Source organism: Netta rufina (genome assembly GCF_964035555.1).
Source record: "Netta rufina genome assembly, chromosome: 10".
NCBI lineage: Eukaryota > Metazoa > Chordata > Aves > Anseriformes > Anatidae > Netta > Netta rufina.
Window position 1 is genome coordinate 20,860,368 of NC_140133.1, and position 12,631 is coordinate 20,872,998.

The 12,631-nt window shown below is 43.5% G+C and overlaps 1 protein-coding gene across 1 annotated transcript in view; it reads left to right on the forward strand.

Annotated features, from left to right (window-relative positions):
• The window catches only part of LOC311212830 (contactin-4), a gene marked incomplete at both ends in the record, with an annotated part of 145,795 nt that overhangs the window by 19,333 nt on the left and 113,831 nt on the right, over positions 1–12,631 (forward strand). Inside the window, 2 exons of the mRNA XM_084292463.1 lie at positions 10,132–10,258; positions 11,321–11,496. Of these exons, the coding sequence (XP_084148589.1) occupies positions 10,132–10,258; positions 11,321–11,496 (303 nt within the window). The remainder of the gene's footprint in view (positions 1–10,131; positions 10,259–11,320; positions 11,497–12,631) is intronic.

Sequence of the window (12,631 nt, forward strand, 5' to 3'; positions counted from 1 at the left end):
CAGATGCCTTAAATCCATTTATAGAACATAACCACCTGGGGATTATAACACCGGAGCCTGTTTAGAGGATTAAACATGTTATTGCTTTGGCAGCAGTGGGAAAAGCTAGCGAGGTTTCCCCGTCCATGGCCAGGAGCCTGCTCAGCACTGTGGAGCAGGGCAGTGGGCTGCCTGGCATCTCTCAGGGGGCAGGCAGCGCCGTGAGGGCTGCAGGGATGGCTTCCTTTAACCTCTCAGTGGAGCTCCATAAGAGAGGTTATTCTGTCCTCCTAAATAAGGTGGTTCTTGTTAGACCCCAGGTACTCAGGATGCCCTCCGGCTTTGTATTCAAGGCAGCCAGAGGTGACTGCAAGCTGCTGCTGACGATTTTTGCACTGAAAATATCCATGTATAATATTGTAAACATGAGGCTTCCCTCACTGACCGTTCTGTCTATTATGCTAAAATGTGTCGTATTGAAATAGTTTGTTTTTTCTTAAGGGAATGGGCTGAACCTGCTAGAAATAATAACACAAACTCAACATGCAGTGTCTGTGGTGAAGGTGATGCTTTAAAGGTGCCTGTGCCACCAGGCTGGGATGGACGGGCACGTCAGCATCAGAGGGCCAAGGATGTTATCCTGGATGGGAGCATGTCTTGGGAGAAACTCCTTGCCCATGTGCTCTTTCCTTAACATTACTTACTCTTTCTTTATACTGAAATTCAGGTAGAAAAACTGCAAATCACAAACTCCTTTTCCATAAGTTTTAGAGGCTGGCTTCAAACAGGGGCTGCGTGCCTTGGCTGGGCCTGTTGGTACAGCAGCTCTCAGCTCTGCCTCTCCCGGTGCTGTGCAAATAAACGCAGAGCCAAAGTCGTCTCCACCATGTTCCTGTGGGGACAGCACTGTGGTTTCTTGCCATAATTGCAGAGTGTGCACCCGTGACCCAGGACAAGCAGATTTACAGTGCCACGCTGACAAGCTGAGCCGCTGCACCAGCATTTTCTGACCGGTGACACAGTGCAAATTAGGCTCCCAGTCGTTCGCTCAGACCCTGCCACTCTGATTATCCATTGCTCGCCGCTGCTCGCAGGATGCTGCAATTTGATCTGCTTATTGGTAAATATTGGAGAGTGGGATCCAGTGTCTAAACCTTGCTGTAAATAGCTGGGAAAAGGTTGGCAGGAATCAGCCTTACTTCTGACAGTGGCTAATGTACTTTAACCTGAAAACACAAAAACAGGCTTCACCTTGAAAAACGCATGGGAGACCATTCCTTTCACCTTGCAGGTTTCCGTGGAGTTGGGCTCCTCAATCAATGCAGAGCTGGCACAAGTTGCCAGAGTTGTCTTTGTTTTGCAAGCAATGGATGATGCAGAGATTATAGGTTATTGCTCCAGGGACTTCTCTTTTCCAAGACTCCAGTATTTTAAAGGAAAAAGGCTTTTTCAGTATATTTTGTACCAGTTTAGCGTCTACTGTTGGGGTGGGGAGGATAACATTTATTAGCCTGGCTTTTACGTACCTTCCTTATTACATGAAACATTAAAATCAATTGAAGTTCAGGGAGGTACAGTGGATAGGAAGTATGTGGCTTTTAATTTAAAATATGCACACAGATACACTACTTCAGCCTTTTTTTAATACCCACTTTATAGTACCTGTCATACTCGAGGCAACTGAAAATCTTATAATAACGATGCATGTTCTTCTTGGGAGACAGCAATTATATCAATATCTTAAATTTTACTAATAAATCAATAGCTAATTAGTACAGCCATTAGACCTTTGAAGTACCTTATCCACAAATAGCTCTGTATGAGAACACAGAGCATTGGAGGAATCTGCAGTTCCAGGGAGGAGGATGAAGAGCAGTTGGAGGCAGCTTTGTATTCACAATGACATGCTGTGCTGTGGCTTGGCCAGACGTGAAAGTCATGTCAAACTGGCCAGAAGTAAATATGAAGGTTTTTAATAGTCTAGGATGCTGGCAACAGCTTTCTGAAAGAATTTCAGAAATTCAGGTCTGTTGGAAACACTTCCTTAAGAATGAGACAAAAGCCACTTTCTGACAGAAACCAAAATCTTTTCCCATCTTCAGCCACTGCATCCAGAACTCATGTTCAACACCGATAGCAAAAAATCAGCCCGGTATTGATTTGTGCCTGCTGGATAGCAGGTGCAGTCAGGATGCACAAACCCTGGGAACATTTCATGTGGTTTGGCTTTCCCTGTGCTTCCCAGGAGGCTGCAGACCTCTCTGGAAGGAAGCCACCATTGCCAACAGCATAGGGCCATGAGGACCCATGGCCATAGGTCACCGGGTGCAGGATGTGGCACTGCCCCTGTGGTGACAGGCCGCCTGCATGCTGGGAGATGGATGAGGGTAATGGATTGAGGCAAAGCTCAAAGCTGCCATGTCAGTGGGTAAGATTAGTGCCATTGATGGAGTAAACCCCGAGCCACGATTGTCTCCCTTAAGGACTAATTTCTCTGTCATTGATTGACCTCTTAAGTGTAATCTGTCATGTCCTGCATTGAATTAAAAGATATATATAAGCCATGAAATACATTTTGTGCCAGTGTTTCATTTAAAGCAGTACATAGTCCAGTCATCTGAGGTGCACAGATTCAGTTCTTAGACATGCAGCATTTCAGAGCAGGGCAGCCAACAACCAGCGTCTGCATTTACAAGTAGGGGCTATGTTGAAGATGTCCAACTGCTGTCTGAAATTTGTGTAGCACATCAAAGGTGGTTGAGCGCAGCCTTTACGGATGATGCCAAACACACCTATCATTTCTTTTTCATTCATACAGGAGTTTTAATTACCCCCAGTATTTGGTTGCCATAATCATGCTCATTGTGTCTATATACAGTGGTGAAACAAATGAGCATGAGCTAAAGTGAGGCAGTGATCATTTTTTCTCTATAACCCACAGGTTTGACCAGTTAAGTAATGACTTAGTACCATGAGTTGCTGTAACAATGGCCTTAGGGGAACAGAAAGAAAGAAAGTGTGGAAAATATTTCCAGCAGCTGAAGAACCAATTCCGGGGTTTTGTCTTAGGCTCAGTTGGCAATGTGGTGGTGCCATCCTGGTGGCTGTATCCCTGGTCACAGCTCAGGTCTGAGAGAGTTGCACATGAACAGCAAAGGTCATTTATTCTGTCAGGAACCCGTAGGTAAGTCTATAGGAATGAGCTCTTTACGGTAGGTTTTTAGGTAACACCGGCTTAGTGTATTTACTCCTGGTGACAGAGTATGCTTGGAAATATTCCCAACAGTTAAGTTATGAAGCAGCTTTTGAGAACCTGTGGAAGCTTTTATATTATTCATCTCCTAAAATCAGAATGTGTGTATTTGTTATTTTAAAAAAGAAAATGTGTATTTTTATGACTGCTCAATAGTTGCAACATAATGTATTGTGTCAGCATTAACAGAAGTATTTTAATTTCCTATCATTCTTTTTCCTGTGGTTAGTTACATGATGGTTTCACCAGGGCTAGAAGTTAACTTACAAGACATCAGAACAAGATTGATTATTATATATTTAAAATTATCTTGCAGAAATCACCCTTTGGTGATTTCTACTATTTCAGCAGTGCAACATGTGGCACATTCTGTGTTAACTTATGTAACTGATCTTACGGCCGAGAAGCTCCAATGTTGTTGTTCTTATAATCATTCATTGCTCTATCCTGGGCTGATACCATCCTCAGCAGAGCAGTGAGAGTTTATCTGTTTATTTTCCTGATGTCAGCTGTGATGACTCAGGGAGCAGGAGGCTCAGTAAAGAAATTTGTGATTTTCTGCAGCAATGAAGAACTATGCTTTTATCATATACTGAAGGGAACATCTGTGATCATAATCATCCTGTTGACTTACGAAGATAACACCAATTACGTTCCATTAAATGAGGTTTTTATCGTAGTACAAGTCGCTCATTACGCCGCACCAGGAATCGCCTCCTCCCGGTGTCTAGACCGGGCGCGAGGCAGACGTGCTTGCTTTGGCATGTGTGGATCAGGTAACAGCATTTTATCTGAAAAGCGCTAACTTGACGGCGTTTTGGCATAATTACTCATCTGGCACTTCAGTAGGTGAAATTACAGCGCAGCCGTGGTGCACGCAGGCTGACGGAGAGGCTTTGGAGGTGAATTCCCGGAGCCAGGGCTGACCCCGGCTGTGCTCAGCCGCCGCAGGCCGCAGCACAGGCAGCGGCTGGGGCCGGCTCCTGACCTCCCGTAATTGACAGACTCTGAGCTCTCCTCGAAGGTCAGAGCACGCCCGCGTCAGGGTGGATGTGTTTAACCCTGCCTTTAATTCAGAGTGCTTCAGATATTCGGGTCACTCATAAATGGAGTCCTCAGGCCAGCGCTGTCTCCATTTCAAATGCCGGAGCTCTTCCACACCTGCATTTACGAGAGCGAAGATTTATTTCTTCCTGTCGTCTGAGCTTTAGGGATCCTCCGGATTTTTATAGTTTCGTTACTGTCTCTGAGGAACATCTGACACTGCTTTTGAACTCAGCCATCAGATTCATGCCTATTGCATGTCACCTGTCAAACACGGCTTTCCACTTTAACTGTGTCAGTACAGCAGGGATCTGGGAAGCAGAGGTCTGTCAGGGAGGAGAGGCAGGAAAGAGGAGGGGGCATCCAGCTCGCAGCTTCTGCTGGGGACCCTCAGGGTGCTGGGGAACAAGCCCAGCCCAGCGACCTGACTGATGGCACCATGAGGAGTAGGAGAGGTGGGTGTCATTGTGCTCAGCCACTCTCAGCCTGCAGGTGATGTGTGTCTGTGGTTTTTGTGAGGATGCTGAGCCACTCTCATAGCCCAGGTACAACGGAGCATTACAGAGGAACTTCAAAAAGAGGGGTTTATGTACTGATAAGGTGGTATGGGTGAGAAGGAAGGAAAGAGCCTTGTAGCTTCTTTCAGCTTTGCTCCCTATGACGGTATCTGGTTTTGTTGTTGTTTGGTTTTCTTTCTGTATATTGACTCATCCCTAAACATGAGGTCCAACTGCGGTGCAGAGGCACGCAGGCACGGTGGCAGCCCCAGGACAGAGGCAGGCTGGTTCTGTCTCCAAACAGGCAGAGCCGAGACCCTTCCCTTAAAACAATGCTTTGTGCAGGACGTTTTGAATCTCCTTTTTGGAAACACATCTTTTGTTGCTTTTGCATGGGAAGAGCCTTGAGCAGGTCCTGTTTGTTAGGAAGCCTAAGGATAATTCTTAGCAGGAGTATCTGATATAAACATTTCTCTCTTATCATTTCAAAGCCGTTAGCACCACTTGCGTGTGTGGTTGATGTTGATAGAAGCGAAAGGCAAAAAATAAAGAGTGATCCAGCCAGTTTAGGCTTTTCCCACACAAGAGGCTGTAATGCAGCTGGCTAACCTTGCCGGTGCTGCGCTGCGTTAATCAGCGCTGCCCTTGAGCTCTCCTATCTAGTTCTCTTCCTGGTCTCCTGAAGAGTTTGCTCTTCCCAGGGTGCAGTTTTGTCTTGAAGAAATACCGACTTGTAGCTCTGTATGAAAACGCTCCGGCATACATAGCAGAAACCAATTCCCTCAGCAGCAAACAAGGGGAGGATTTTTATCATTTATCCTGGAAATACTCCAAGAATTCTCTCCTCGCTTTAGTTATTATCTTCCCCCACAGTGTGGAATATTCAATTAAACCTTCTCTCAAATTGGCCATAACTTTCTACGAAAATTAAAGCAGTCCTATTTAGCTAACAATATCCATCACTGGGCCTAATGTTCAGAGAGAATAAGAATGGTTTCACCTGTTCGTTTGAATTAACCTCAGCTGACATTCTTCATGTTTCAATTCCTCAGAAGTGCAGGAAGACAACAAGCATTGAGCATCACACTGAATGTGCTGGCTCTCAGGTCTGGGCTACTGGAGGGATACATAAAATATCTGCTTCGTTTGGAGTATATTTAAATGAGTCTGGTGTTTTTCAATAGATTTTGTTATTCACTATAAATATATATATATATATCAGCAGAAGCTAGGATAGCAGAATGTTCTGCTAAATTATCTATCACATTCTGTCCAACAGCATATGGGCATATACTTCATACTGTGTTTAAAACTGATGCTTTTATCATGAAATCACTGAAATTTCCTATACCCTGCATTTTCCTGAAAGACACAGAGTTCTCTCGAAGGAGGCAAAACCAGAGTCGTAGCACATTTGTTTCATCTGACAGGGGGAAAAAGTGCTTTTTGGTAACCAATCTTGTTTGCAACTTGTCTTAAGCTCAGGGCAGCTCAGTGTTCATTCTGGGTTAGCTCATTTTGGGCTTGAGCAAAAGAAACGTAACTCAGAAAAATAAAATCTGTCACTAGGAGAGAGGCTCAGCAGTTAGCTTGTCCAGGAAGGTTCCTTACTGCATTTTCCCAGGACAGTGACAAACCTGTAAGGAGTCGCAGAGGTTATGCAATAGCTGCTGAAAATCATGAAGAGCAAAGTGAGCTGTAATAACTGAAGGGAGCAAGAGCAGCTGTCATATTTGTACATACCTATGTGTACTGCATCATCATGCTGGTCAATTAAATATCTCAAAGAGAGCCTAATGAACATGATTTGATTTTTTATAAAGGAGGGCAAATAGAAAGCCAGTTTAACTCAGAAAAGTGCCTTCATTTGGCATCGGTGGGCTTGTGTATCAAGCTCCTAGAGCTCATCAGTGATAAGCTGAAAATTGTTGTTTAATAGCTGCAAGTCCCTGAGCATCACTGCAATAGGAATGAAGTAACCACTTTTATAAAAATAAAATGTGAAATTCACATTTAGAAGTTATCTGGATAGTAAAACTTTTTTGCTACAAAACACTGCACTGTTTTTGTAATATAGTAATGCATTTGCCTGTGCTGGCAGTAAGCATGCGAGATCCCTTTTTATCCAGCAGTATTATAAGTTAGTTAAAAATATTTATGGTACTGATACTTCTAGTTTTCTCCCTATAAGAATCTAGATGCAGTTTGTTCTATTTATTATTGAGTGTTTAGTGTTCTTTGAACCAAATCTACACCTTCTAAAAGGCACCATGGCTCCACGCACCGCAGCAGGGTCTATGCTGCAGTGTTCTCTATCAGGCATTTGGCTGTAGAAAAAGGACTACAGACGAGATTAAATAGTTTGGACTTGCTTATCTGGGTTATACACTGGCAGCAATAAGAGAAAGAAGAAAGAGTAGGCACTTAAAATAATTTTATCTGCACGGTGTTGTGAGGCTGCTTCCTCTCCTTGTGTTCTGATCCACGCAGCTGCGTTTAGAGCCCCTCTGCCGGCCCTGGCAGCAGCCCCATGGTTGTGCCCAGGCTCTATTCTTTCCAGTTAAAGGAAGGCGAGCAATTTTTATTTTTTTTTTTTCTGCATAAAAGCTGAATGTTAAAAAGCAACAGCAGCAGATGATGTCATTTTTGGAGAGTGGCTTCGTTTGGTATCTTTAGTGAGTTTCCATTGTGTGAAAATATGTAGCTTAGGCAAATTAAGTTCATTAGGCTTTTTGCCCATTTCTGAGCATTTCTAACTTTGTAGTTCTCTACCTTTGGTGTCTGTGACTTCTGAATCATACACTAACGATGCAGACAGGTTGCAGTGTTGTGCAGAAGCATAACTCCTGGCCGGGCCCCCTTGGCACCGTGTCACTGTACCCTGAAGAGCAGTGTCACCCCCTGCCACGGCACCGGGACAGTCCAGGCCCTGCTCCTGCAGCCGAGCGATGTCCTGGACATATGGGGACACATTTAGTGTTGGGTGGTTGGGTCCTTCTATTTGTTTGTGCATTTTCCAATGCCATCTACTTTTTGACACAAGGTGTATTTTCCTGCGAGGGAACCTGACTGATTTCCTGACTGAGAATCTGACCTTTGGCGTGATGTGACACAATATAGGTGGACACATGATAATTGAAATAACACTAAATGACAGTGTGGCGTGACTTGAGTCCTTTGGTGGGGACACAGGTGACACAGCCCAAGCCAGCACGATTCAGTAAGTGAATTCTCTGCTACGGTTTGGCTTCTGCCTGCCCCAGCATGTTGAAGCTCCTTGCTTATGGGAGTTAAAATGAGGACCCAAGCTCCAGGCCAGCTTCTGAATTTTACCATTAGAAAATTAAAATGTATTTTAATTCTTTTGTTTTCAAATCCATTAATATAGTACTCAGAGCTATAATCTTTATGGGCCAGATTGTAATATTCTTTCTCGCAGTAAATGAATCAGCGCAACTGGTTAAGAAGTCGAGCAGCCCTGGGTCTCAGAAACAAGTCAGGATTTAATCATCTAGCCCTCTATGCTTTACAGTTATTATTATCTTTTTCTGCCAGCAACAGTAAGTTGCACACAGGTATAATTTAAAGCTAGAGATTATGCAGAATGTGTTTTGAATAATAGATGAGTCTCAGTCAGATATCGTTAACATATAATTAAAAATAAAGATAAATACAACTGATACGACTATATTCTTCGTACAGTCTCTTTTGTGGCAGTACCTGAGGGAGGAGACATGGGAAAGGTTGCTCTATTATAATCTTCCTGGCAGAGTCTCTCTGAAATCATCCTGTGGAAAAGACAGAATTTTCTCCCCGGAGTGCAGAGTTGTTGTTCCATCTCCTGATACACCCGGCTGGCTCCCCAAGCATTGCGGGGCTGCAAGGGCTGTTCCCAGTCATCCTCACTCTCCTCCAGTCAGGAAGATGCATCTTCTTCTGTTCATTCACGTTTCTTTCTTACTTTTTGGTACATCCTATCATCTTTATATTTTATTTATTCTTTCTTCTCTGACCTCCTACACCAACAAATTCCCTGCATGTCCATCCAGACAGACTTGTGGCCCCACAGCAGCCTGTAGTGCCGTGGGCTCACGTCCCTCCTGGCCACATTAGGATGGGTCATGGCATGGATGGATGCTTTCCAGCTACCTTGCTCCATGGGTGGATTGATGTCAATCATCACTTGTACTTGTGGAGAATGCTGTTAGCCAGGCTTTCTGGTGGCCTTTGATGTGTACCTGGGAGAAACGAGCAGCATTTGGAGTGTGGCCCACTGGGCTTTATTCATCTCTGTCTAATGTAATTCCTAGGAAATGCGTTCAAACGCAGATATGCATTTCAGGTCCTTTATCAATACACTTTTTGGTCAGAGAGCATTTTTGGCATGAAAGTCCTACAAGAAGAGAGGTTTTGGTGAGGTTTTTATATTTTCTGGTGTCATAGGAATCAGAAGTACCGACTACTGGGGCTTCTTCCCACAGGTTTGATTCTGACACTTCTGCGCTAGTTTTGCTCTCAGAAGCAGAGATGCCAAATACAGCAGGAGATGAAAAATAAAGTATTTTGAAGCCTTTCTGTGCTTCTAGTTACTGTTTAGATTGGAGGGGGGCAGAAACAGGAGCTGTGCCTACCTGGTGTTTGGCTGCTGCGCTGCAACGCAGTGTGATTGCTATTGCCAGGTACAAACCCTGCTGATGCTGCTGCTTATCTTCTTGTTGCTTACGGTCATGATAATGCTGAAAAGGGTGGCCAGAGGAATAAAATCAATAGCATTGTGTAACGTGGCAGCTGTGTGCTTGAGGTGGTGAAAGCCAGGATGCTAAGCGAGGCCACGTCCCCTCTGAGATGCTGCTGTGCAGCTACAGCCACCAACTGTGAAGAGTGCTGAGTCCTTGGACGGCAGATCCAGCCCTGCTGAGGGATTTTCTGGGGAATTGTACCTGCTGGTCAACATCCAGATAACGTGTTGTGTGGCTGTGTTTAATTGTGTTGTTGTTTTTTTAATTTACAGAGAAATTTTTCAGTTTTTAAAAGTGAAGCTTAAGCATTCCAATTTTACTCGAGCTGTGTTACAACCATAAGACTGTGCCTGTTCCCATTCATTGAGCTTTGGGTAGAATTTCAATCTGTCCTCTAGTTAGCATGCAGACGTTTTTATGAATGTTGAGTCCATGCAATGTCCAATGGCTTTTGAAAAAATAAAAAAAACAATATCTGGGTTCTCTAAAGTCAAGTGTAGTTACTGCTTCTTTTTAGGGTGAGTGGTAGCCAGTCTCTTTCTGCCAAGGTGCTATTTTAGCTTCTGATGCATGGAGATTCCTGCAAGTCTCTCTCACATTTTTCTTCTCGTTAATACAGACGACAACACACTGCATGGGCCAGTTTTCCTGCAGGAACCCAGCAGCATGATCTTCCCATTGGATTCAGAGGAAAAGAAAGTGAAGCTGAACTGTGAAGTCAAAGGAAATCCCAGACCAACTGTTGGGTTTGTTGAATGCTTAACTGCTCCTTAGCACCATCACTGCGCTACAGTCATGTCATCCTGCAACCTTTTTCCTGCACATGTCACCCAGTCTAACTCAGCTCTGCCCCTGGGGTTCTCGCAGTGCTGATACCAAAGAAAAAGGCACCAAGCATGTGCTGCAACACAATTGCAAAATTTGGTTCAAAAAGGTTATGAAGGGACTGTAAATAATGTTGGCTTCCTCATTTGTCCATACACATGGACAAAGCTCTCAATGGTTTTCAGATTTATTAACTGCTTTGAGGTCCTCATGAAAAAAAGATGCTGCTGTTCTTGTTCTACACATCCACTTGGGCTGATGTAAATCATTTTGGTTGATCCCCCCTTTCCCACCCCACCTTTTAGTGCCTTTCTTATTGTTTTTAACCAAAGTAAAGGGCGCTTTGAAGCCTGTGGGAGTCATAAGACCTCAGCCCACCTGCTGCCTTCTGCCATGACTACTTGATGTAGCAGACTGTTGTTTTTCTCATGCAAAAATATTCCATTTTTTTCTGCATAGGTTCGGATCGAGGGAGCTGCTCTGAGGTTGAGGCTCCCTCGCATGCTCCACGGCGAGCAGTGGGGATGACAGTTGCTGTAATTGGGGCAATGTGGTGTTAGAAATTCTCAGTGCCCCAGTTAGTGAAAACATCTGCTGTGAGTGAATTTTCTTAAATTTAAAAACAAACAGCCAGCTTAAGTCAGGAGAGGGAAAGAAGCCTCTGTGGGCTTGAACAGTTTAAAGATTCTGTTTCTGGGACTTCCTCTTGCAAAATGATTAATTCCAAAGAGCAGCAGCACTTGCAACAACTACAGAAACATTAATCATATCAGGGACTGAAATATATGTCAAGGATATTGCTTTTTCAGTTACATACTAGAATATTTCAATACTGTGCAAGAAACTTAAATTTTTCATGCTTTTTTTTTTTCTTGAGTAGTCAAAGATGCTTTAAATCTTTATTTTCTACATGTGGTATTTTCAAATACACAAGAGTACCCATTAATATTAGCAGGATTTAACTTTGGCATTTTGTACTATAGGTGGAAATTAAATGGGACCAATATTGACATCGGTATGGATTACCGCTACAGTGCAGTGGAAGGCAACCTGTTGATCAATAATCCCAACAAAACCCAAGACAGTGGAACGTACCAGTGTGTAGCAACAAACCCGTTTGGAAGGATCGTTAGCAGAGAAGCAAAGCTGCAGTTTGCCTGTAAGTACCAACTGCACCGCAGCCTCGGTTCTTGCAGCTTCCTAGAAGTATGAGAGCAATGCCTGCCTTTCTGACCTGTTCTGATCTGTTCTGTGTTATGCTCTGAGTTGTTCATGGAACAGAAACCACCTGGATCAAGAGGGTAAATGTGTGTGAGGAATGGGTGTCTTGTTTTATGCTTGCTTAGCTGTAGTATGCGGGGTACAGTGTCTTTATTTCTTGAGAAAGGGACCACCTGGCAAAGTAGCTGGTAAATAGGGTTTCACCATTGATTTTTCACTCCATGGAGAATTAATGCTTCAAACGCTTTTAAAGGGGCATGCTCTTTGTAAAGAACAAATTCGCTGTGACATTTTTCATAACTCTTTAAGTTTCAGTAGTTAGGCACAAATACTTGGAGGTACAGCTGATATTTGTACCCGTGTACGTAGAAAGGAAATCAGAGGCTGCTTCATATTTATTTGGGGTTACATTCAGTATTACAGCTTCTCATCAAAAGCTAATGATAACAGAAGACATACATGTAATTCTTAATGTGAATCAGCATCATAAGAAATTAGGAAAAGCTGTTTTGGGGTACAGGATAGGGTCCATAAGAATGGGCAAATGATAGCAAAACGGGCAAATGAAAACCATCTGTTTTCCCACCTAGTCATGAAGGGAAAGGCAGACAACAGACACAAGGGCTTATTCATCTGTCATCTGAGTGATGCCTCTGTGCCATTGTCGTGGGAGGGGCGTACACAGCAGCTCAGTAGTTACAGCAGGACCTACTATGGAATATCCGTGCTCAGAGTTCAGGAGATCAAGGCACGCCCTCACAGACATAAAGACATCAGTGGCGGGGAGCTGGGTGTTGAGTTTAATCCCAAAGATGCTTTTGATGAACTAGTAAGAGAAGCTTGTGTGTTCCATCTAAAAAAAAAAAAAAAAAAAAAAAAAAAAAAAAAAAGGCACCAAATCCAAATAAAAGGATAAAGATGCCAATAAATGCCAGCTTCACACAATACAGAAAAGTGATTTGTAACAAGAAATATTACTGTGCATAAAGTCAAGTCCTCCATCTCCACGCATAATTTACAATATATTGTCAGTTTGCTTTTGACCTGCTTGTGTTTGTCCATGACTGAAGATG